The sequence below is a fragment of the Lepisosteus platostomus genome, chromosome 9, assembly GCF_059453375.1.
Source record: "Lepisosteus platostomus isolate fLepPlt1 chromosome 9, fLepPlt1.hap1, whole genome shotgun sequence".
Lineage (NCBI taxonomy): Eukaryota > Metazoa > Chordata > Actinopteri > Semionotiformes > Lepisosteidae > Lepisosteus > Lepisosteus platostomus.
The window spans coordinates 8,153,151-8,180,666 of NC_142619.1; the positions used below are offsets into that span (position 1 = coordinate 8,153,151).

Consider the following 27,516-nt stretch of genomic DNA (forward strand, 5'->3'; position numbering starts at 1 on the left):
CCTGTGCAGATAAAATATGTTAATACTGGATGACAGATAAAAATGTGAAGCACGCACAGTGGGGTCTCGATAAAAAAAAAAACAGCCCGATGGATTTTGTTGTGATTTCAGCTGGACATTCACTTTCTGCACCGTCCAGTTTACTTCAATGTCATAATGTGTCCTTGCTGTGCCCCTCCGAAAGGCTTAACGAACGGCCAACGCTTCCTGTAGCTCTGCTCACCAGAGGCCTTTCCCTGCCGCTCTCTGCTCCAGACCTAATCCCCGTGTGCGCGTCTGTCTGTGTTGCCTCTGCGCAGATGGAAGAGCTGTTGGCGGCCATGGAGAAGGTGAAGCAGGAGCTGGAGTCCATGAAGGCCAAGCTGTCGTCCACGCAGCAGTCCCTGGCAGAGAAGGAGGCCCACCTCACCACGCTGCGAGCCGAACGCAGGAAGCACCTGGAGGAGGTGCTGGAGATGAAGTAAGAAGGGGCCGAACTCGCTTGCTTTATGTGCTGGGATACTTTTTTTTTTTAGTAAAGCTCAGTGTAGGAAGATGGAAAAAGCAGCATTTTTTTCTGTCTAGGCATCGCTGCTGAGAGTGAACATTAAAAGTAGATCTCTGGTTGTGCTTTATAATGAGGGTGAAATGGTCTCAACTGGAATGAAAAGGAAAGAATAAGTGAAACAACAATTTGGTAACAAGTTGTTTTGTTTTTCCATTCTTTGAAATTTTGTTCTTACAGTATAGTGGATTATTTTTGAAGCACAAGTGACTGTTAAATGTGTATGATGGTGTCCTCTCGGTATTGTAATGCAAAATTAATTCTGCTGTATTGGGGTCTGCAGTTTAATGATACATACTGTACTGTATACTGTAGTGATGCAGATCAGATGTGTTGATATTGTGCAGAATACGGTTTAAAAGTAAACCAATTGAGCAAATACAGTACATCACTATGTACTTTTACAATAAAAACAGCAGAGCAGCGATACAGTGAACAGGTGTTAAGCAGAAGAGAGTGGATTACAGAACCTACAGGACAGGCACAGATGTGCTGCAGTCAGGATGTTTTTGGGTAGTGGGTATGACCGCATAAGGACAAGTGATGAGAACCAGAGCCAGATCAAGACATTCCAGTCAGCTTGCAGAGGAAAAGCTGAGAGGATGTTACCAAGAGATTAGAGGACGGAGGTCCAGAGCAAAGCACTGCAGTGTATCCTAGAAGGGTATGGAAGTGCACAGCACAAGAGGAGCACAAGAGAAGTGAGGTGGAGAAAGTTTTAAGCGAGCAGCAGGGTTTGGGGTGAGACGAAGAGCTCAGATGATAAATTCAAGGAGGTTATGTCACAAGAATGTTGGAGGAATACTCGCTGATCAGTTCTAGCTTTTTCAGTGTCAGCTTGGCCACAGAGAGTACCGAGGAGGGTGATAGCTGCATTCACCTAATTGTGCACAGGGGCAATAAATCATTGACTTAGTGTCTACCACGTTTCCTTCATCACATTCCAGCCCTGTTTAACAGTAAAGCCACTTGGCTGAAGAGCAATTACTTTTTGCACTTAAAGTGATATTTAATGTGTCTAGTGGACTCTTTAACCGCATTGTAGACTGGTAAGAAGTGCCAGCTTTTTCTAAGAACTGTCATATTGCTATCTGGGCCTTCACTTTGAAGACTAATGCCATCTGAGGAAACACAGTCTGCCAGTAGGGTGGAGACACTTTGACATGCATGGCCATTTAGGGCTGGGAGTTGGACAGCCTACAGTACTTGTGCATTCACATATCCAGTGAAGTGGCATGTGCTCTTTAGACAGTACAGCTCTCTAAAGCTGTACTCCTGAACTTTGAATATTCTAGGAAGTGTATCATCACCTTCAAAGAGTGGTGTCATTCATCAACCTTACACGCTGTGCTTGGTAGAAATTCAGTTCTTATGAAAGGATCTTTGGCTTATCTGTTCTGACCTTTTTACACAGTTTCCATTCAGTGTTTCTGTGAAGCTCAGCAGCCATCTCTGTATTCTGAAAGGATTATTTGCTCATTCAGATGTGAATTGTAACTCTGCCTTTAAATTTGAACCAGATTTGTGTGTTTTTGTGGCATGGTAGAAGGAAATGTTGACATGATCCCGACTTGGATGGATAACGTCTTCACAGTAATCTCCCTGCACTCTTAGATATGCTTCTTAGAATGTTTTAGGTGAAACTGTTTCTGGACAGTGCCAGCCTAGGTGAAGCCAGGGATAAATCCACATCTTCAGGAAACAGCTGACTCACATTTTATGCAATATTTCCCCCATTTCCATCTCCTCTTGCTTTTAATCGATTTTATCACAGTTTGACCTCCTAAAGTTATCATTTTTTTTCACCATAAAATCTCAGGTTTTATTATGTTGTGATTGTTTGTTCAGGGAACTCTTTAAATGATGTTTATTCTATTTCTTTATAAATAGTACAGTAAATGTTCTAAAAACATTTTGTTGAACTAAAAAACTACATGATGGGTGTAATGGAATTTACATTAAGTCTAGACTTTCTTTTCTTGATTTCCTGGTACTCATACTATCTGCGTTTTATTCCCTGTACACACTAGCGCTATAATATCTTCACAGGATTCCAAAATGCTATTAAATGTGTTTTCACTATAGGCACTGTCAACGTTTGGTGTCCTGCACCACAGCCCATGTCATTTAGGCCTGAGATGTTGATTCTGCTAGCATTCCTTTTGATTAGTGGTTTCTGTATTTTGAGATTAATAATTTTTAAATGGTTATTGTTAAAACAACCACGGTCCTCCATTTTTTTTGTATCCTGTGTTTTGTGAATGCTTAAGACGTTTGTTTAATTTAGCCAATTGTATATCCTGCCAATATTAAAAATCTCAGAACCCGTAATACTTGCTAACCATCTCTTTCCTTTGAGGACTTTTTGGTAGTGTGGTGACCAAAGTTGAACACAGTATTCTAAAAGATGTCTTACTTTACACTTCTATGTTTTTTAAGTGTATATCTTGGCATTCTGTTTTGACAAAACAGTGCTTGCCCCCCCCTGTACTTCCAGGGTTCTACAGTGTTATGTTCATAGTGTTCCAGTGCTTTGGGGTGAAATTGGTCATACTCGACCCGGTTAATTCTAGAATGCCTTACCAGCTTTTTTAAACAAGTTGTGAGTGCATTTGATTTGAAAACGATTTGGTGTTGGTCATGCATTTCGGTCATCTCGGACTAGCTCCTCTAATCATGAGTTTCCAGACTCACTCTTCTGCTCATGCTCCTGCCCTGCCTGGGAGTGGGTTGGCAAGGCACTTACCGAGGAACTTTCAAACTCCTGCAAAGTATTTACTCTGTCTGCTATCTATGTCCCATCCTTTCGTGAAAGTGTGCATAGAGACAAGGTCATATACTAAGGCATGGTATGGTAGACTGCTCAACTATATACTGCCTTGCATAAGTATTTGTCTCGTTTCTACATTTTGTTGCTATTTGAGTTTGCAATCCTGACAATTTCAAATGGGCCTTAATGTTTAGAATCTACATTGTGTACTTCAAAGTGGTAAAGCTAAAAAAGCATGTAAATAAATTTAATTTTTAAAAGGAAATGAGAAGATCCTAGTCAGTTCCTAGTCAGCACCAACAGTAAATCAGTTCAGGTGCAAATGAATAGTTTGAAAGTCACACAATTAGAGCAATCTCTGTGTAATGTCCCGCAAATATTCAATATCAATCTTATCAAACTATTAGAATGAGACAACAAATCGTTAATGAAGACCACAAAGCTTTCAAATCAAGAATAAAGTGGTAGCAAGGCACAGATCAGGAGACTGTTACTTTATCATTTGAGTACAGCCAATATTTAGTCCAATATTAAGAATTAGACACCGACTAGATCGGGCCACCCTGAAGTTCCTGCCAGGCAAACAGGAACTGGTAAGGGAAGCCTCTGTGAAGCCAGCAGTGACTTTTGAAAGTTTGCCAAAGTTCTTAGTAGAAGTCACTGTAGCAACAGCAACTGTATCATGATATCTAAACATCTGGCCTGTAAAGATGAGTAGGAAAATAAGTTTTTATTGAAAAAGACACCTCTTCAATCTTGTATGCCTTAAAAGGGTATAAGAATAAACAACACAAAATCTATTTTTTGGCCATAAATGCTAAGTGTTTTTGCCCAAAACACACTTGGCACCATCCCACCTGTCAAGCATGGCAGTGGCAGCAAGATATGAGGATGCTTCTGAGGTTGTCAGGATTGAGGGGAAAATTGATGGCAAAGAGAACAGGTGAATCCTAGAAAACCTTCTGAGGTCGTGCAGTAATCTCAAACTGGGTAGACGATTCACATTTCAGCACAGTAGTCTGAAAAGAAGAGAATAAGAAGAAAATTTATGGCGAGACATGATGATTGGAGTCCATTAATTATCCCCAACAAACCTGTCAGGACTGAGTGATTTTGCCAGGAAGAATGGACAAAATTACACCTTCCTACTGTGCAAAACTGAGCAGCAAACTGTAATATTACAGTTTGAATACTTTGGTGAGGCACTGTATGATCATCATAACGTGTTCTGAGTCAAAAATTGTAGTTGGAACCTTACAAAATTTACAAAAAGCATACTGAGCACTCCATAACATATTTCAGGTGACAGAGGCAAATCATTGTACAGCACCTTTAAGAGCCATGTGGTTTTTTACTCTCAGAAATATTCATCACTACGGTATATTTATAATATTGTTTTTGATACATGTGATTTATGATGAAGGGTGAGGTACTGTAAGGATCTCCCAGGACAAAGAAATATGCATTTAGCCCATTTGTGGAATCTTTGGTACAGTTTAGGGAAAGCTCAACACAAATCAGAATAGGATTTCAGAATAGGATTTTTCTTGAAGTGGCTCCAGTTTACCGGCAGCATCTATCATTTCAATGCAGACTTCTCCTGGATCTGATATTTTTTGCATGTTTTTTTTAATGTTATGCTTTAAGGAAGAGATTAAACAGATAGTGCCTGCCGTGCGGAAGTAAGATAGCAGTCTTATCATGGATGAATGTTCTTGAATTAATGAAGCATGGGAGCTGGCATAAAAGTCGCTCAGTCCCTTAATACGAAGGAAGCAAAATCCTGCTTAGCACAGAACCTCCTCCAAGAGCTCTAATAAAACCTTGAGGTCTGAAACCCTAAACAGGCAGCCTGTGTATCTGTACAAGTTCAGAAAACCACAAATGTTAAAAATAAAAACTTTTGAAACCAGCTATAAATTTCAAATTGGCCTCGGGGGCTGGGATCAGATTGCTCCTCGGTTGGTCACGATGAGCGTAATGAGGCCTAAGTAAAATAAATAACCTTAGTTTCGTCTGCTAGGGCATTTGGCATAGGAAGGTTTATCAGAATGCTCAAAAAATATCCCATAAAGAGGAATATGTTTTGGATCTGAAAGCTGAGTGCATTGACAAAAGGAGTGGCAATCCGGAGAGTTCTTCCAGTGTGAATGCTAGTTCTGCATTTTCTGGTTTAGGTTTTACTTAGTCGTATGTACCATTAAATGCAGGGGGGGAATGGAAAATCATCCACCATATTTGACTAGTTTTCCATGATGTATTGCACAGTAAGAAAGATGTTTGTGACACCATACATGGTACCATGTTGTTCAAGTGATATTTGTAATATGTTACTTGATAGCTGCTTCGTGAGCCAACAAAAACGTTGTGCTTTCAGCACTGCAATCTCTGATGATTATTTTATCAGTTCATAATGTATATTAATTTTCAGTGTTTATTTGGTTCCAGTTTATCTATATTTAAAATCCCTTATGAAGCAGTTTACAGTGCTGTTATTGTAGTGATACGCTTAAGTAGCAAAAGGAGTCGAAGTTCTTTTTGTCCAATTTCACATAAAAGGTTGATACTTGTAACCTATAAGTAAAAGCCTACATACTTATGTGGGAAAGCAATAAAAAAATTAACAAATTCAGCACTCACTTTTCCCTTAAGACATGAAGCACCAGAGCAAATGTTGGTTCCTTTCTTCTTATGATCCATACCTCTTGATCAGCCTAAACTTTGGATACTTACTGTATCATTTTGTTGAATAATTCGTTCCATTTCCTCTGTGGGTACACAAGCTCAGAAAAAATATAGTAATTGTTTCTTTGAAGTGTATATTCACATAACAAATTGTGCTTCTATCTAATAATTCACAATATTGCATAATTGCTTTATGGCTTAAATAACTTAGGTAAATAAGTGTTGTTGTCACTATTGCTGTATTTCAGTGATAGATTTCACAGCCAGATGAGCATTGATCAAACATACCCATAACATGGTTCATATCTTCTGTTATAATCTGACGCTGATTGGACTGCTTAAACTGTAGATACTGTATTTGGCTTCTCTTTAAAAATAATTAGCTGCAAGACATCCCAGTTGGAGTTAGAGATGATGCAGTTTTTCTATATTTAATGTTTATTGAGAAGGAAAATGTTTGAAAAAAGAGTATGACCACACACTCGGTTCATCCCCATTTGACTCCATTGCATTTTAGGAAATAGTTGTGTTTTAACCACAGGCTCTGCATCTGCTCTAATAGTGGTTCTGTGGCTCAATTATCATTGTTTTCCTGATAAATAAAATAATGTTGGGGTAATTTGAGTGTGCACCCCTTCTCTCTATTTGTTTTGGTTATTTTTCTTGGGATTGGTATCTGCTTGCTATGGTTTAGATGAGCACAGCAACTTTTTTGAAGAAGAAAATGATGATGAATGTCAGTCTAAAATACAGATGTAGTAGATGTTGAGGTGTACAATATGCTTCCTTCTTGCAGAAAATCTTCTTTCCTTTTGGTGACTGCCATTTTTTAAAGAGTTTAAGAAAATACTTTTTGTAAAGTAGCAATCATCTCCTAATTGAAATCTTTTCTCCTATTTGGAACAGATTTGTCAATGTTATTTTGTGTGGGCTACCACTGTTCAGATCTCCAGCAATTTCAGAATGCTGGTTATAATAACCATTCCAGAAAGAAAAATGTGTACTGGAATCATGTGAAAAACTTCCAAAAGATACAAAATATCAGGTCAATGTTAAAATCATCAATTTAAAAGCCATTTCTCTCCTGAAAAGACATATATGATCAATGTAAATGCAAAAATTAATGTGGAATTTCTTGAAGCAAACATGGTAAGAGCAGACTACAGGGTTCAGCCAAAGGAGAATGGGTTTCATCAGACATTCCGAGCCAATTCTGTACATGTCAACTCAGGCTGGATTGGAGTTAAATTATTTATATTCAACAAAATTGCTTACAATTCCAGAAATCTGAATCAGACGTTGGCTGGTACTGTGGCACAATTTTCTCTTCAAGTTGTAAACGTCCACCTCCAGATCCCATTACCTTCTTTCATTGGCTGGCTACTTGCTCTGTGACCTGCTTTGACTGTTCATTCAGCCCCTGCCCACAATGTGCCCATGAACTAATCTCATGGCAGGTGACTCCACCTGTTCCCATTTAATTCTTCTTCTGAGTGGTAGTTTCAGAGCTATTCATGCCCCTTCAGTTCAAACCGAAGACAAGAAAAATAGATTGAGTTCTCTAACTGGTTCAATTAATGGAAGGAAAAATGGAAAAAAAAACAAATTAGCAATTCCATTCAGCACTGGGGAAGAAGATGAGCAAATTTAAATGTGATTCTTAGAAAGCAGGAGAGAGTACAGTAACCCCAGGAATGATGATGAAAAAAAAACAGAGAAAAAAGAAGACTTGAGATACAAGAAAGTTCTGTAAGGTTCATGCTCTGTCCTGCTGTTCTTATTGGTAACTGTCCATGTTACGTGAAATCATGTTATGTTAGGCTTCTTAATAATGCTTAGTACATTTTTACACTGTATAGCCCACCAGCTTTGAGAGGTGTTTACGGTATATAAAGTCTCTCATCTCAAGCAACCACATTTTGCCATTTTATGATTGTTTTTTCTCTTGTTTTCAGTGCTAACTTTTTAAAAAATAACTTTTTGTTCTCTGCAGCATTAAGTTGTGTTATCCATCTGTCCAAGTCGTAAAAGACTTGCTTTTTTAGCAAAGCCTTCGCACATAATTAGAAGGAAAGGTCAGTGCCTGAAAACCACAAGTTCTTTGGATGATTAATCTAATAACTAGATCCCTCCTTATGGATTTGTATATTATGTGTCAGAGAAAAGTCTAGATCAAAAGTTTCTCTTGAAATAAAATGCAGTAACCCATTTCATTCCTCAGTAAATGTTTATGATAGTAAATTAATATGGTTGAGTAACAGTGTAATGTAGCACATTTTCCTAATTAAGGGAAGGCATGGTGGTGTGTTAGTTAGACCTGCTGGTTTACCACATCAGGGCCTTGGGCTTGATTCTGGCCTCAGGTTTCTTTGTGGAGTTTTTCATGTGGTTATATAATTTTTCTTCCCTCCATCCCAAGACATGCTGGCTAGGTTGGATTGGCTGTTCTAGATTTTTCTTTTCTGTGACCCTGCAGTGGACTGGCACCATATCCAGGGGAAGAACACTCATGTTGTCTCATCTTGTGTTCTTGTGCTTCTTGGACAGGCCTGTCTCCCAACATCACCACTATAGTTCTGATAATGGATAAGTGGTCCAAATGAATCTGGCTCAAAGGAAGTCCGGCTTTATGCCCATACTTGTATTATTAATCCATCTATCCATCTATGTTTCAACCGATCCATTGAGTACAGGGTCATAGGGACAATCTAAGAGTCATCTTGTCTGATAAGCAACAATGTCAGTATCAATATGTAAGCTTCTAAGGGACAACTAAATGTTAATTCCATGCCGAAAAGAAAAATCACACACGTAACAAAGAGAATTCTATGTATTTCCCTCTTTACTTTTTCAAAGTGGATTTAAATCTTCATGGGATAATTACATCAAACTGAAAGCAGTATACTTACTAGGGAATATCCCATAGTTAGTATGCAGCTCTGTACTAAAAATGTATTCCACGTAAATAGCAATTACAACAAGCATGGCTGTTGAATTTAGTCTACAGCTCTGAACTACAAATATTCTAATTTGCAACAAACCCAAAGTAACATCTACTCCACTCTATAGGATACTAAAGTCAGGACTAAGTACATCTCTATAGAGAATGCAAATTGAGATTGAAATAGAAGTTCTGAATATAGTGGCAGCTTATTACTGAAAATAATTTGTCATTACTTTGTCATGTCTCCAAGCGTCTGCTGCTGGAAATGTATTGTGATATTCAGCTAAAATTGCTTTCCAACCACAATACAATAAATCTCATGTTCTAATCATGAAGGAAGGCATCATCAGTTTTATACCCACTAATGTATGTTTAAGCCTTTTGTATGTAATAGTGAGTTTTGATATATATAATGGAAAAAAAGAAACACAACACCTCCTCCTTCACACTCTGGCCCCCCGTCTGCGTGGAACAGGCTGAAGACAGACCCATAGAGTCTATTACAGCTTCTGACATCTAGGAGGTGCGAGCAGAGGGCCTCTGACAGGTTGCCTTGCTCTAAGGCCAGCAGCATGGAGCCTCACTGTCCTGTCACTGATGCGGGCATTGTGTCTGCTGGCGGTTTCAGCAGCATTATAGGTGGTAGATCTGAAACGATCTTTCAGATGGACCAGTCTGATGTGTCGGTCCTGCTCTGGTGTGGTCACTCGAGGGCGACTGAATCTTCTGGTCTGCTGAAATCTTCTCTGCAGTCATGACACAGTTGAGCGGCTTACTCCATGGTGTCTGGCAATGCTGGCACATGCCAATGGCCCTCTCCCTTGCTTCTGGTGACATTCGAGGCATTATGGAATGCACAGAGAACTGACTTAGTGTGACCTTTTTCTTGCAGTGACCTAAGTTTTGAATTAACGAGCTTTCGTGTGATTGGCAAGTTGCAATGCCTCACTCCAAAGCAATATTGCTGGTCAGAGGCCTTAAAACAAATTGACAATTTTTTGTGAAAATACATAAGCTATAACTACAGTATTCACATTCCAGAAAATGTTGCATTTCCTTTTCCATCAGTACATATACATTGAAATAAATACTCTGGAGGCAAGTAAACTAAAATTCAGCATGGACATGGTTTAAGTGGGTTCATTCACACCTGGGTGTCACATCAGTAATTTTGTTCTGTTTTTTATTGTGATGGGACTGGTAATTCTTAGAATGTAGCAGGGATATTGAGGAATAAGGGTACAGTGGGAAAATGTGTTATTTTATGTACCTGTAGTTAAATGTAAGGGTACATTAATACTAAAACATTAACACTGTTATCGAGGCCTTCCCAGGAGTGATTTACTGTATAGCACTTCTTTGGAAACACTACCTCTTCTCTTTCCTGTGGTGTGGTCCAATTGTTGAATGTGTTGGAGTTTAAATAGGTGGTTAATTCCTGTCCATTGCAAACTTGTGGAGGACTACATGTGACAAACACAGTGCTGCTGGCCTTTACAGGACTTAAATTCAATGGTGTTCTTAATATGACTTTTTGCTTTCTATTGAATATACTATTTCAACATTGTGAACAAGTACAGTAAATGATGTTCTTGTGTATATTCATGATAATGCCACCACAATGAAAAAAGAAAAAGTGGCAACAAACACAGGGTTAACAAAACCTGGGGTGTGATGTGATTATTCAACAAAACTGTAGGGATAACTGAATTTTAAAAATCCACAGACATAAACAACACTCTTGGGAAAAAATGCAATAAATGTAGCACATAAAAGGACGTAAGACATACCTATATTGTACTGCATACACAAAAAATGATAATGTGTCTAAAGTGTCTTGGTACAGTATGTCTCTGTATCATTTATCCTTTATCATTTATGAAAACCAAAGCCAGTGTGATCCGCCACAAGATCAAATTCAAACCAACAGCAGCTGTACTCATTTTGTGGCTCATTGGAATTGATAAGAGTATCAAATAAGTAGTTGCATTCCCTCATCTGGACTATTTGTGAATGCTTAAATGTTTTAACAACATAAAAGTGTCACAAGAATTCAGCTATATGACAGAAAAACTAATTATATATTAATGTCCGCCTACGTATTAGTGAATAATTCAAATGTTCTGATTCAGAGCACTCTTGAGTTCCTGCCTAGTAGAACAACAATGCTTAATCCTTAGTACTGTACAAAATACAAGATCAGCTGGACTGCAGCTTTGTTCTGTGTTTTTTTTTGTTGCAGTAGTGCATGCATCTGGGGATGATCTCAAGATTACATGTCTATTGTAGTTATTTTTTCTTATTGTGTATAGTTATATTTTCTCATGTGTGATAGTTTTAAAAGGGCTTCAGTGAATAGTTTATCATATTTGATACTAGGATGTTGCAAGAGCTCCTCTTCTGTATTAGATTACAGCTAGATATTCATGGCAAAAGGCATTTCAGAGCCACTTTTTCTGAGTCTCTGTATAGGTGCTTATGCGAATAGTCTTAAGGATCTATTTTGTAAAACTCTGGGAGTATGGGCAAGGATGCAGTACAAACCTGCTGCAGATAAATCACTCTCCAAAGTATTGAACACCACACAAAGGCAGTGTGTGGACTGAAGGCTTCTAGAATGAAGCTTGAAATAAAAACATGATTGTGTCTGATTGCTCTATATAGGAAGTTTAATGCAGTGTATTGAACAGCACAGTAAATCCATTCCAAACCCCTGACAGCATAGTGTAATGAGGTAGACAGAGATCCCAAGTGTCATATAATATAATGTTCATAGGCACTCAGGTTTGCCTTCATAAGTGTTTTCCAGTGTGTTGTCACAGAAGTAACCTGTCCTAAAATGGAGCAGACCACAAGATTTCATTTTTCATGTTTGGACTCACAGAGAGCTAACTTATTTGATATATGCTTATTTAAATATCAGACATTGTATTACTGTGTTCTCTGTATAGTAGGTGTGAAATTTTTGTGTAGTTGGAAAATTAAGGATGTTCTGGACCGAACAGAATTGCTGTTTCGGATATTAAAAAAATCTCTTGGGTAGAAAACATGCATTTGGAATTAGAATTAAAATTAGAATTAATTGCCCCGGTCTGAATGGTCTTTTGGTCATCCACATGGGTTTTGTTGAAATAGAGAAACATTTTATAGTTTCTGATACAGTTGGATGCAGATGAACAGGGAATTGTGGGACACTTTGAAACTAAAATCTAATAAGTTAAAAAAATGTACATTTCAGAAAGCTTTTCGATAAGTAGCTCAACACAGAATTATTACTTTATATGATTTATATAGTATTGTTTCTTGCAATATTCTCTTTTTTGTTTGTTGTCATATTAACAAACATTTTTTAAATGGATTATTTAAAGATATGCATAGAATCTTAAATAACATGTTTAATCTTAAATATCCTTAATGTCAAGTCTTCATCTTAAGTGTTTTGTTCCAGTACTTTTAGGTCTACCTGCAGAAAGCATGAGTAACAAAGCTATATAGAATATCACGGCTTGGCTGTTTAAATATACTTACCATGGGGTATAATTAGTTGCAACGTCAATAGTTTCTGTTGGTGTTTTCTTCTGTGCTTCAAAGCTTTCAAATCATGCTCATGTGATTTATTTTGGGTGCATCTCAAAATGTCATCACAATAACTTTAAAGGCCGAACCCATATTCTTAAATGTTCTTAAATAAGATACAGGATCTTTGTGGGATCTCCAACCTAACCAAGATCTCCAATTAATTGTCACACAGTTCTCTTTTCTTCTGCATCCAGTTGTATCAGAAACAAGAAAAATGTTTCTAAGTCTTTAACTCTTAGCTGTCACAATTGTAAAATGGCAGCTCTAGTAAGCATCTGCTGGAAGAGAGATCACAGAGGTTGCTGTTGCTCTTCTTGCCAGTTTCTCTCCACTGCTGCTTGGAGAGTCCCAGCTGACTTACAGTATATTATAGACCAGATTTGACAAAGGCAGAACTGTTCACACTGTGCTTGAACTGGCTGAGCTATGTAGGGATCACTACCATTCACTGGAATATTAGCATTGGGAATACACTTTGGTTAAGTCCAGTTTGGTTAACTTTGATCCTGTCATCTTATTAATTATTTTGAAAATATGGAATACTTTTATGTAGACGGTAAAGGTTGAAGGTTCAGGGAGATGCTTGAAATCAATATTGTAATCTTGTTCATAAAGACACCATATGCATTGGACCTGAATTGAGTGAACATTTTGGGACATTTTGGAATTCTCTCATTTCCATATTGAAATATTGATATATTGATATTGATCGCCAGTGAGCTATGGTGAGCAGTCATGTATGTTTTGAGTGTGTCCGTGTGTTTGTGGGTCACAAGAATGTTCCAAGATCAAGATGAAAATAGATTGAGAATCTATGATAAGTTTTATATAGGAGAAGTCTCAGCCATAACATAAGGTGATCCCCTGTGGGGTGTTAAAATCTTTTTTATTTTTATACTAAAGATAAAGATGAGATGATCTTTTATTACAAAGTTGAGATTTTAAGATGAGGAAGTAATTCCAAAACTAATCTTGAAATTAAAAAGATTTTTTTATCCTATAAGGATCACACAGTGGCTTACAAATGGGAGTGGTCTCATTCAACTTCATTAACATAGGGGGACATAGTGCATCTTTCATTTTATTTCTTTACAGGATTTTGGTGTAGCTATTGTGTGTGTAGTTCTGGTGCACAATTGTCTTGTTAACCATTTGTCTACTTGATAGTCATTTAAGTTATATGAACATGTTGCATCACACTAAGATCTGTATTGGAATAGACTAGAAGGTCCATTATACGAGTACCTTTGTTTTCAAAATGTTGCCACTAAGACAGATGGATGAGGTGGGGATGAGGTGAGATTGAGGGGTCTGGAAAATCCATTGAGGGAGGGGTCACGAGCAGGAGAGGTCAGAGCCAGTGTCCGCTGCTAAATGGAAACTCCAACTGTGGCATCATTGTTTCCCATGGACTCCTGGGATCGAGGGTCAGCCAGAACGGCCGTATTTCTTGACAATGGTGGGCTGGCCGCTGCTGAGCGGAATTTCTTTCACCAGCAGAACGCCTTTGCACACAATAGCTGTTCCCTGTACAAGATTGCAGAGCATCTGCGCCTCACTTCAGGCTCGTGCACATCTGCCTCAAAGGCACAGGAGACCACCGGCCTCTGTCCCACCTGTTCCATTTTGTTCCATGGTGTGGAGTCTATTACTTGCTTCATCATTTCAAACATTTAGGAATGTAAAAATATTATTTTATTTCAGGTCTCAACTCTCAACCTTATGCAAAAAAATGATTCCTTTGTTTTTAAATCTCCCACTGTCCTGGGAATTGCAAATTAGCTCTGATAATTTGGGGGTATATTTTTCCAAACCATCCTGTAGCTTTAGGTTTCACTAAAAATGCAACTTTAAAGATCTGAAACAGTCCACATGTACTTATTAATATTGTAATTACAGTTCTCGATTAATAGAATTGAGTAGTGGTTATTTGATATTTGGAAAAAATTATACCCCTGGTGTTTCACTTGATTGTGTGTTGTTTTTGGAAGGTTTGTATAACTTCAAATAAATCTGGTTTTGAACATGAAAGTGCTTTGCAGATGTGGTGTACAGTGGCTATCAAAAGAATTCACCCCACATTTTCACATTACACATTACTGTTAGAATATAGAATCAGTTTATTTATATGGGATGTTTTGCTATTGACCGATACAAAACACTCTATAATGTCAAAGTGAAAACTAAATTTTACAGATCCTCCTAAATTAATTATAAACATAAAACAACAAAAAACAAGTGATTGTGTAAGTATTCACCCCCTTTACTATGATAAACTACTGTAAATAGTTTCTGGTGCAATTAAATATCTTTAGAAGTCACATAATTTGTTGAATGGAGTCCACCTGTGTGCAATTAGGGTGTTTCACATGAGATCAGTATACCTACCTCTGGAAGTTGCCACAGTTGATTAATACAGCTCCCAGTACAAACTAAATCATGAAGACAAAAATAAAGTAAATTTGGAATAGGGTTATTGAAAAGCACCAGTCAGGGGAAGAGTATAAGTAAATTTCCAAGGCATTAGATAAATTAGATATACATAATAGAATCTATTATAAAAAAATAAAGAAAATAGGATACATCTGTGAATCTTTAAAGAACAGGGCATCCTCAAAAACTTAAGATTCCAGGCAAGAGCACTAGTCAGGATGGCCACCAAGAGGTCTTCTATAACCTCTGTGGAATTATAATCTTCCATGGCTGAGATAATAATAATAATAATAATAATAATTAATAGTTGCTTACACTTCACTGCAAATGACGATTGGCGGGATGTCTCACAAATTTGGGCTTAATGGGAGATTGACAAAAAAGATACAGCAAATCTTGCCTGCACTTTTCCATAATGCATATGCAAGACTTTGAGACCAAATGGAAGAAGATTCTATGGTGGGATGTGACCACAATTGATCCGTGTTTAGCACAAGCGGAACAGTGATAATCATCCTGAGAACACCATCCCATCCCTTCTGTTTAGCATGGTGGTTGCAGTATCATGCTATGAGGAAGTTTTGCTGTATTAATACCCAGAAGATTTGTGAAGATAGAAGGAAAAATGGATGCTGCAACATAGAGAAATCCTGGAGGTAGACCTGTTGCTGTCTGCAAGAGACATGGGACTTGGGAGAAGATTCATCTTCCAGCAGCACAATGACCCAAAACATACAGCTGGAGTGGCCCAGTCAAAGCCCAGACCTCACTCCAAACAAGAAGCTATGGCAGGAATGACCAACAGTTCCCATTTAACCTGAGAGAGTTTGTGCAATTTTGCAAACAAGAAATGGCAAAAATTGCAGTGTGCAAATATGCAATGCTGGTAGAAACGTATTCAAGAAGACGTATTTCTGCCAAACATGCCTCAACCAAATATTGTCTTAAAGGGGCTGAATACATATGCAATCAATTATTTTCCATTTTATAATTAATTTAGGAGTTTTTACATTAAAGGGGGTTTTCTGCCAATCAATAGCAAAAACTCACAGTTAAATACATTATGATTCCATATTGTAATACAATAAAATGTAAAAAGTCTAAGGGTAGTGAATAATTTTGATAGCCATTGTATGTTTTTTTCATGTTTACATCTTTTTTTACCAAGAAGATTAAACTTTTCACGGTTCATAATATACACTTACTTGTATTTGAAATCTGTTCTGTGTGGTTTCAGCAGCTTTCTGTTTTTTAATTTATATAATTTACCATTAAATTTGCCATGCGAACAAAAATGAATCCTGGAGTTTCACCCGGGTTAAATGGGAATAAATGGGCTTAGGGAATTAGCTTTGTGTCAAATCAGGCTTCAGTGTACAGAGCTTCAAACAGACCGTCTAATTGTAGCTCAATAAAATTGCCTTCCCTGCTAAACCCCCATATTGCCAATTCTGGGAAGTGTTTTGTGAAGCTCTTTTAAATTATATCTTAGTTCTGTTAAATGATGATCCAATGTTTTCAATCAGGTACAGTATAATACTCAATGGGGGCATGCTCATGCAGCATTTTCTGGGATATTAAGTGTCCCGTCCTTTTTTTGGAAAAAAGATCAACTTCTCCTGTGAAAAAATAAAATAGAAATATTTAAAATGACCATTTAAACCCTAAACACTTCACTGTTTTGCTTCACTAAAATAGTGATTTTTTTTAAACCAGATGTTAAAACAGGTGAACGTGGCTCATAAAGATGCATTATGGAAAAGGAATAATGACCATTCTAACCTTGTACATCATTGATTTCCCACTCTCTCATTCACATCCAAAAGGGTGGCTTGGGCATGGCTTCACAGCAGTTTTTACTGTTATTGTCTCTTGTGGAATGCAGTATTGTTTTATCTCTATAGATAGCTGAACTTGGTATTGTATGATATGTAGTGTAGATAGTATTGTCGCCAACTCAGACTCAGCTCATTTGCTAAGCACTGTTTATCTGGCATTTTTTCCACTGTGCCTGTTCTGAGACATTTTCCTTGGTAAAGGCAGAAATGTCATGTTCACTAGCGGCTTAAATAAAGGCCTAATTAGACAGTAATATAAAGAATAATGACATGCTTCAAGCAGGTGGGTGATAGGATGGAATATGAGAATGCCAAGAGGAATCGACCCCTGTTGTCCCTGCCAAGGGGAATATGAGTTACAGACCATCCAAATCCTCAGGTTCCGCCATTCAGATTTATTAAATGGATCTTTTTTGGTTTCTATGAATGCATTATGTGTTGAGGCAAAAGCTTTATTTTATTCCAAGACGTGACAACATAAGTCATTTCATAGAACATGCAGTACATCATAGCCATCTCTGTGTAGAAGGCCTCTTGTCGGATGGTTCCAAACCAGAAACGCCTGGGGCTTTAGTCAAAGGAGAAAGAATTTCTGAAAGGATAAATACAAGGTGGCAGGTGAAAAGCATTGAGTATTTTAAATTAAACTAAAGCACATTGAAAAAAGACTTCACTGACTTTCTGTAATAATGCCTTCTCTTAAAAAGTGAAAGCTTTAATACATTATACTGTTTTCTCATTCTGATGGATCCCAGAGTGCTTTGCAGGCAGTAGGCAATTCAGTTAGTCATCTGCTGAAGTGTAGAATGTTAGTTACTAGTTTTACTAAATTAGTTACTAACAGCAAGCAAGGTACAAAAAGGAGGAATTTATTTTGTCTTTTTTTTATTTTGAACTTTTAAAAAAGCAGTTCAAAACTATATTACATTTCCCACCTCCACTCCTGTTATAAATGGAATCCCCCTCAGTTTCCAAGTTTCCCCAGGGACCACTAAAATGAAGTCAGACAGCTATGATTGAAGAACTGTGCCATAAGGATTTGAGCATAGCAGCAGCACTCCTAGTCTGTAGGTGAACTTCTGGAATGTGACAGGATCACTTCATTAGCTGAAATAATCTCAAACATTGTAATTCAAGTATGCTATGTGAGTTCTGATTGTTATATATTGAGAGACACAAAGAAAGGGAGACTTGGTTGAGATATAAGTCAATATTCAATGACAGCCTGCAACCTCCAGCATCTGAAGCATGCTTTGCAGTGTAACTATTCACAGTTGCTGATCCATATGAAACGGGTATGATATACTAGCTGTGGTCTATAAGCACATTGAAACTCAGCCAGCTGTCATCGTGAACTCTTATTATGCAGCAAGAATTGAAACAGACATTCTGAGCAGCTTTTTTTTTTTTAAATGGCTATGTAAACAACAATGCTAAAAATATTTTGAAATGTTTGCCCTTCTTGAGAAGAATAACTAATTCACGCTTGCATCAAGCCATCTTATATGATTTTATATATATATATGTCTTATTTGCTTTGCACTTACACTGAAAGTTTACAGTACAGATATTGGGTGTTCCATAATTATAACAGGATTCTCAGAGAATCATATTACTGTTCATCGGACGTGAAAAGGTGGCTTTGTGAACTTTGAAACGTACATCTTGCATTGCAAAAAGATTGATTTTTAAAATAGATTAAAAAAAAATCTGTTTAAGGCCTCATATGTTCTAAAAACATTTAGAAATACAGACTTTGGCCTTGTACTTGGAAAATGTTACACATGCAAACATTTTTTTCAACCATGAAGGTCTATTAATATTCATTGAACTTTAACCACCATGCTAAGATTACACCTGCTTTTTGCTTCCGAGAAAACCACGTAATCTGTTTGTCACAGACCTCTTTTAGGAAGCTGTTTTATTAGTTCAAACAGAGTTTAGGAAAAAAAAGTTTTATTTGGGTTTGTAAAACTGCAGAAGTAACATTCATTATGCCATGGTAGAGAGTCCCATGCACATGATAATGAATCCACTTCCACTGCCCACGTGTGGCTGGGCGGGACAGTTGCATTGTGCAGACTTGGATGAAGAGAACCACCACAGGAGACAAACTCTTTTCTTGTTGGGTTGTCCTATACCCCGGAGCATGGGACCACCCAAATCAGTCTGTTCCACACTGCGTGGAGTGCATGTGCATTTTGTTCCTGGTCTCTCCAGCGAGTAAAGTCTGATTTGTCGGGCTGCTGAATTCCTTTTTTGGAGGCAGGAGGCTGGGGAGGGAAAAGGAAGCTCTCTTCTGAGTGGGGAGAAACCTGGGCTCCACATGTAGAACCCAACACTAGATGTGGGACTGCCCGCAGGCTCGTACTGTATTGGAAAAAGGGGGCATAACGAGATGCAGAATTTGCTCTGCTATCCTTCCACTATTTATGAGGTTTAACCTTTGCACTTAATTGTGTACAAGAGCAGCGGTATATTTATTTATGGAGAGCAAAAAAACAAGGCATGGAATTGATCATGGAGAATTTATATGGTGAATTCCTCTAAAGGACAAGAGGCTTAGCTTGGTGACCTGAGGCAGCCATATTTCATCGCCTTTATTTTTTTGCTTCCTAAAGGAAACCCTGAACACAGTGTACCTTTAAATATTATTCCACACTCTCAAGGAGAAGCTTGTAAATTCAGTTTCTGCCACCCCCAGGGACTACTATTCCTGAACTTTTTTTTTCTCAGTGTTTGACGGAGAGAAAGAAGAGGAAAAGACTTATGTAGCAGCGCTAATATGTACTGTAGGATGTAACCTCATCAATCTGCCTGAGGCATTTGTTAGACATTGTATATTGATAAAGCTTTATTTTATTTTTTCTTTTTGGTTGCTGGAGAAAAAGGAACTTCCCTTGAGCTAGGCTTTGGGGTTTTAGAAGGAAAGAAAAATAAAACATTGTCCCCTTTGAACAGAAACGCTGTGATGTTGGCATTTTAAGTGAGATGACACTTTAGCAAGTATAGAGTTGTGAAGCATGCAGGAATAGTTGTATTGATATGAGTAGGTTCCCATTGAATGATGTGTGGGTGTGATTTCTGCTTTCTAACGCAGTTCTTTTCTTTCATTTTTTTCTGAGGGAGACTGTACCCTATAGGCATTGTTAGGCTTCTAAACAAAGTGCTGTTGTCTACCAAATCGAATAATCATAGCAGGTGCTACACATTGATGTAAATGATGTGCTTGTCGTTTTTACTGATAAAATCCAATTTCCAGGATGGCAACATAGTCAAAATGTTGCCGTCTGTGCTTAACATACCCTTTCTAGTACTTGTATGCCTGTGTAAATTGGGAAGAAAAACAATCACTTTGCTTCAGAGATGAGCAGTGTGGGTTGGAAAAAGCTCATGCTATATACAGTACTGTAGATGTTTCTTCTGGATTTTGTGAGAGTAATTTCTAAAGTGGTCTGCCCATATACCGTATACTGAATGAATATATAAACTGTTGTGTTTTTAAAAGGCAAAATATGGTGTTTTTTATATTTCTTCTGTCTTCAAAAGAAAGACTCCTCAAAAATATGTAGGAGTTACATGGAGTCTTCCTGGGGGAGGAGAGGTTGCTTGTACTGTAGGAAGTGCAAAATTTGTCCCCTCTTAGTTTTTAGGAACTAAATTTCAGATTTCTGAGATAATCTGCAATAAATGTCCATAGTGAATATGTATTTTGTTTCACCTTAATGACTTAATGAGATAGCACAGAATAGTGGTTGCTTAGCATTGTTGTGTTTCCTCATAAACAAATCAGAGGTGTTGTACTGTAGATAGTATCCATTTTTAAAAGCAACATTTTAGAATAGTTGGCTGTGTTTAGAGCTTACTTTAGAGATGAAGGCTCTCCTGGCAGTTTTGAAAACCTCCTCAAGTGTTGCGTGAAGAGACCTTGAATAAAATAGTGTTCTTTGCAACCTGGTGGAAAAATGCTCCCGAGTCCTGCTAGAATCTTAGTGCCTGTAGACCAAAATGAAATGCACTGTGGCTCTGACCAAACCCTGTTGTCATAGCACCAGTCCATAAAGGGGGACAGCAGATGTTGTGGTCAGCTGTGGTACATGGCCTGCGTTGCTGTGGGAATGATACTCTGTGGAAATGCAGTGAGATCATAGCCTTCTTTTTTCTCATTTGGAAATATAACACAAACAGACTTCTGATTTTTGGTCCATTTGAACAAAATAAATATTAATAAAGGGAAATTGAGGAAGCTTAGGACAGACCTGCCAAGACAAACAAAGAGGGATGAATTTTCAAGTAAATCTGGTAACCCATAAACACAGGACGAGATTAATATGGATAAAAATAATGGGTACCCAGACAGCAGCCTTTGACGGAGCAAGGAGACCACAGTCTGCTCATTAAAGCAACGATTCTGAGCCTTCCCTTGAAAAAAAACGCCCGTTTGGTTGCTGCCTGGGAAGTCTTATTTTGCTTTTAGTTTATTATGAGTAATTTGCAGTTTGCTTTAATGTGCTTCCTTAACTGTCTGAAGAGCCAGTGTGGTTTTGCAGTTCACTCCGTTCTGTTCCCACCCACTCGTGAATGTGTTTTCTGTCAGTGGTTTCTCTCTGATGGTCTTGTTTCATCAAGAAAGTGTTTTTAGATACAGTCAATGAAAGAATAGGGGAAAGGCATGTTTTAATGCCTTCCTCTAGCTACAGATAATATACATAAAAGAAACAACATTGTTTTCCAGATTGGCAAGTACTCAAAAGTCGCCCAACACAAGGGCACACGCTGCTTTTAAAGACAGATTGAAACTCTGTCGTTTTCTGCCCTCTGGGGATGTTTTCTCATTACTTGTACTCCAGATCTTTACAAAAACGTTTTCAGCAAGTTGTCAAAAGATGTGGTTAGAGGCTGAGATCAGAGCACTTCCATTGGCCTTAAGACCCTCTTAACATTCCGGAGGGTACGAAGGTCAGGTGACAGAATGAGTGAGGCCTTTTCCGTTTTCAGTATTGCTTGGTAGATGTGAGATGAGTTGGAAATGCACAGAAAATTCCAAATTGTAATGTTTGCAAGTGTGCAATTGTACTTGCAAAGAGAATGACTATTAAACTATGAACTTGTTTATCTGCAAAATGTGTTGTCTCCACTGTAGTCTGATCATGGTTGTAAATTCATAAACAGTATCTGTGATTGTAGAGACTTAGTACTGTAATCTTTAAAGGAAAAAGAAATAGTTGTTTATTTTAATATATCCCAATTTCTGTTCAGAGCCCTCCTACTCCTAATACTGGTCAAAAAGCAGGTGGTTGGAAATACACTGCAATCGGTGAATTACATCCTTTGGATGAAGTGTCAGTCCAAAGTCTAACTACTTAGTCTTAAACAATCCCATGACACCGCTCTTAAGGCATTGGCTTAATTCAATTTGTAGTAATGTCTTGCTCCTTCACCTGATGTGCTGTGCAGTGGGGTTACCGTTGTGTAGTTCCTGCTACTGTATATGTCAACCAGGACGGTACTGCATTTCAATCATGAATGAAGTGGATCCCTTTTTGTACCTAAAAGTGCTTTGGGATTCTTTTGGAACAAAAATGCTGTATAAATGGAGGGATTTTTGCTTTTTGAAATCTATGCTAAAACTGCTGTTACTACTGCCACTGCTCTCTGCTTTGAATTTGGTTTTAAAAGTGCTGTAACTTAAAATTGTTTCATATTGTTACTCTTGCTGCTGTTGTTAGTATCATTTCCAGTACTACTGCTGCTGTGATTTTTCTTTCATTATTTTTTGTAAGAATGATAAAACTTTCTCAAACCTCCAGTGTTTCTGTGTGCAAATGAGCCGTTTGCAATGCACGGCTGTCTGTGTTCTGTCATATAACAAGATTTACCTGCTGCTCAGATATAATTGTAAACTTTCCTTAAAAATGAAAAACAAATGTGGTCACAGATGGATTTTACGGAAATAGAAAACATGGGATTAGTTACAGATTAATAAAATTAATCGTTTGAATTAGTTTGTTAAGCTTTTATCTCTTGTGCATCAGCACTATCACAAAGTATTTTATAAAGGTTTCAGCTTCCTGCTTTAATAATTACCTTGGTCACTCAGTGTTTCCCTTTCCTACCGTAGCAAATCAGATTTTCAAGCAGTAGCTTCTGGAGACATTTCCAGAAATATTTCTGTTTGACTTGACTGGCAATGTGATTGAAAATCCAGTGTCCTTTCTTGGCATAAGACTATTCATTCATTGTCCTCCCTGTGAAACTAAGTTTAAAAAGGGAAAGAGAAGAAATGACTTCAGTTGCAAGATTTCCTACTGGTACACAAAGCCTTTGTATTTGAGTTTGGTCTTGTGTCTGCTCATCTCTCACATGACAGTGACCGGAGTTGTCATATCTGAAAAGGAAGTCGGTAACGAAGCAGGGTCACCATAAATCAGGAAAATGCTGCTAAGAGTAGGATAGGACCTGCCTGAGGCTGGTCGCTGTGTCGTGACAGAGAGCTCTTCTGCACTTGCAGACACAAATCTTTTCTTTGCTCAAGCTGCATTGCGCTAACCCCACTTCTGAATGTTTTTATGTTTGCTGTTCATGAGAACACTTTCATTGCACTTTTTCCCCATAGCTTTCTGTTTCTTATGCATTTCAATGTGTGCTTTACAACACTTGACCTTTTTGTGTACCATGGTGTACTATAATAAGCATTCCTTAGCACTGCCATTTATCATGTTTCTGTCCTGAAATGTGGTTTATGTTAAAATAGTAGAAAGCCTTTAAAAAGGAAATACGTGAAAATACATCATGAGGAAACTTTCAAGTGCTCCATCTTTTCAATAAATGTATCAATTAAATAAATTTATTTTCATACTCATTTGTACAAATCATGTTTGTGGACACCAGTTGTCCTTTTCACTTCAAAGACTAACAGACAGCTTCTACACAACTTACAGTGACAAACATGAACACTTGGGCCACAGTGGTCCAATCCTCACGAATACTTTCTGCTGCTTTTTTTTGTTACCCTGCTTATGACAGCAAGAACCAGAAAATGCGCTGTAAAAAAATATCCAGTTGGGATCATTACTGCTATACAGTATAAGCATGCTTACTTAGGAAACTGGGATTAAATTAGTCCCCCCTTTGCCTTAATCACATAAAGCGTGAAAACATGTCTAACTTCAAGTGATGGAAGAAATTAAATGATTTGGGATTGTGGGAGTTTTTTATTGAATAAATCATAAAATATTTCTGTTATGAATTTACTTAAGTGGATCTTTTTCTTTTTTGTTTGAAGTTCTAACATTTATGTTCAGAATTTATAAAGCTGTCATGATTAAAGCAGCCGTAACTATCATCGTAAAGCGGAGCTTTTTTGCATGTTTTAAATCAAAATGTTGGAAGCTGTAGTTGCCTTGGTTCTTTTCTCTTATGTTTTTATATTGAACTTTGAAGTAAAATATTTATTCACATGAATAATGCTGTCTGGAAAAGAACATTAATCCATTGGAAAAAACAGACTTTGGCTTGAATTGGGACTCTAGAGCATCCTTGTACAGGGAACCGAGGCAGCAAATGCAGGGAAAAACAAAGGGACATTTTGAGCTGTTATATACAGTATTATGAGTCATGGTACCTCATATGATAAATAGTTGAAACAGCTCTGTAGCAACTTACTGTGAAAGGGTGCTGAGTGCATAAAAAAGATTCCAAAACACTTTATATTGAAGAGAGGACCTACTTTATCCACCAATAAAATGCAACTCCCACCTTCAGCAGACATTATGCACCAGCAGAACAGCTACTCAACAGTTCAGAAATAGACGCTAGAAATTGCTTCAGCTGACTTACAGTAAATACAATTACTCTGGCAAATAGTTTGAACCCAGAGTGGTATTTATGTAGGATTCCACGGCAGTATTGTTATTCTCAAACTGAAACTAATGTGAAATATTCCAGTCAAATCAGTGTATTTTGTTTTGTTATTAGTGTTTTATTTTGTTTGAATGGTTTAGTTGAGTACAGTTCAATCTAAGCACTGCTGTCCATGTTATATAAGTTGTGTAGAAATAGGCCTTCAGAATTGTATGTTAGATGCTCCCCTTTCCCTATTTTCTTAAGATACAAAATGTGTTTCAAATAGTTGCACAAAACACAGAGGTTTTAGTCCCATAACTTTCAGATTCCATGCCCCATTAGAATGTTATACCCTGACCACGTATACATTTTTACTGTGACTTGCATATATTTCAAAGTCACTTTCCCTGTATACTGTAATTTATCCCCCATATGACAGCAACTGGAGGTGATGCATATGAGGAGGAAGTCACAGAGCAAGGTCACCATAAATCCAGGAAAAGTGGACCCTTGATGTTCTCTTCTAAAGCAAAGCTCCCACAGTGTGCTCAAACCCATGCCAAGGCTGGGATAAGATCTGGCTGAAGCTGGACACCAGGGCATTCATCACGGCAGTGCTAGGGTCTTGACAGGGAGTTCTTCTTCACTTTCAGATGACACTTACGAACGTTTACTATGTTTACTGTTCATATCGGTTTTGGTGTTTTTCTCTTAGCTTGTTTCTTATACATTGCATTCAAATGTAATTTTGACCGAAGCCTGAATGTGAAAATGCATTCAGTATTTTTGGCACTGTTTTGATTAACTTATTATTGATTACCTACAATATCATTCATTAAGATTAATGTTCACAGTACAATTGTGATAAAGTTGAGAGTCTTGTTCAGTTGCATAAGAAGGCTGATTGCACAGAGGTGATGAGGTGAGTTATCCAGTTGATTTTAAATAATGAATATAATTTCATGCCATCCTTATTTTGGAGGCTGGTCTACGTCATCTCAGGTGGACTTGCCCACTCTTTAGTTATGAATCCAGGTTTTATGTTGATTGCTCTAATGGACTTCAGCAACTGTGGGGTACACATGCAGACTGATATGCTAAGTGCTGTGTACAAACAAACCTATCAGTGGGGAGGTAGAAGTGTGATAGTCAGGTCTTCAGAACTTCACTTGTCGTGACTGATGGCTACGTACAAGAAGCTACGTTGATTGAGTTCTGGAACGTCACCTACTGCCTTTCCCGCAGGCTCATCCTGGTGTGACAACATTCCAGCATCAGCTTGACAATCCACATCGCCCTGCTGCTACTTGTCAAACGTGAGCCTTTGACTTGGGCATTTGTGTGATAAGCTGGGATGATGTGGCATCTAGGGCTAAGAGACCTGTAAACAGGCTGTATGAGTGGAATGGGAAAAAAACAATTTCTGTAACCTGATGGAAAGCATATGCCAATTAGCCTAATTTACCCATGTCGTGTCTGATCAATAAAACGTCAGTGCACTTTCCTGATAGTTTGTGAATTTGTTGTTGTCGGCAATGAGTATCAAGTTGCCTTTGATGATCAGTATAAAATACATGTAAATGTAAAATGATACATGAGGGGGACTTTTCCTTTCCTTAAAAAGTAAAACCCTCATTGTTTTTTTTTTATGTACTTCTTTCCAAAGGTGTGCTGTCGCTCAGTGTTACCATTCCGATCTGTGTTATGGAAAAGTAATTCCAAAACCCAGTCTCCTGGGGCAGTTCTCAGACACGCAGAGTTGGGGAGGCTTCACTGCAGAGAGCTGGTTATAGATCTCCTGATCCTTAGAGGGCCCATCAGCCCGGAAACAACAGTACATCTCAAAGGGTTTTAGCTTGTAGTCAAGGCCATTGCAGCCACCTTGCACCAACAGGATGGAGTGAAAAGATTGACTACTGCACTACTTTATTAAAGCCCAAGGAACTGTAAAGACAACTCTTCCAATTACTTTTCCCCACAAAGTCCCCCTCACCCTGTTTTGAGAATTGTAAGAGTTATTTTCCCATAGGTGGCACAAATCAGATGGGTTATGACCTCTTATGTTTAAGGGATTGCAGTTGCATGGACTGACATCCAGATAATGATAGCAATTTTATTTGACCAGGAACTCAGCCTGGGCCACAGTGGTAAGAGCACCAAACCTTGACCATGATTTACCAGGCACACTGTAGAGAACCTGTTCTCTTTCATCAGTGCATCAACTTATACTGATGACAGAGCGCAGTTGGTATGTGCCAACCATGACGTTTTTGCAGGGCAAAGGCACATTTTGAAAAACACAATATATGTTGTTTTTCATTTTGACAAAGCAGATGTAGTGGGTCTGTAGTTTTCTTGTGAAATTCCCTTAAACCTCACTGTGTTCTTTAATTGTCATTCATTATGCCTTTGATGCAAATATGGTACCTTTTTTTAAAAGCAAATTGTCATTACACATGGAGGCTTAAACAAAGTTATCGATTAAATGTCTTCAGGAATTGTTTTAGATGCGTAAGGCAAAGGCTTATGTGAGAATTTACACAAGATATATATACATATGAAATGTAGGAGCTGTGCAGCAATGTTATGCCATACGGACCTTGATTACTTATATAATCCACACTCATAAAGCACCTTACTAGTTCATTTATACAAAACATAAATTTATTTTCTTTTTTCCTCACCTACAAAAAAATCAGTTTTCCACTGTAATAGCACTTATATTTTAAAGATGTCAAAAGCGGAGTTAAGCTGTTTTCTTTGTCATTTCAATAGGGCAGCTTTTGTGAGAGGTTGGTTGAGACATCTGTAAGAACACACATTGGTTCATGAGAGCAGTGCAACACAGTTGCACATGTATGAGGCATACAGTAGCATC

At 37.9% G+C, this 27,516-nt stretch overlaps 1 protein-coding gene across 13 annotated transcripts in view; it reads left to right on the top strand.

The window, feature by feature from the left end:
- Positions 1–27,516, top strand: part of LOC148654505 (ELKS/Rab6-interacting/CAST family member 1) — a 341,414-nt gene that overhangs the window by 199,525 nt on the left and 114,373 nt on the right. For all 13 annotated transcript variants that reach the window (XM_088646780.1, XM_088646779.1, XM_088646777.1 and 10 more), the window contains one exon: positions 300–460. In XM_088646780.1, coding sequence (XP_088502906.1) covers positions 300–460 — 161 coding nt within the window. The remainder of the gene's footprint in view (positions 1–299; positions 461–27,516) is intronic.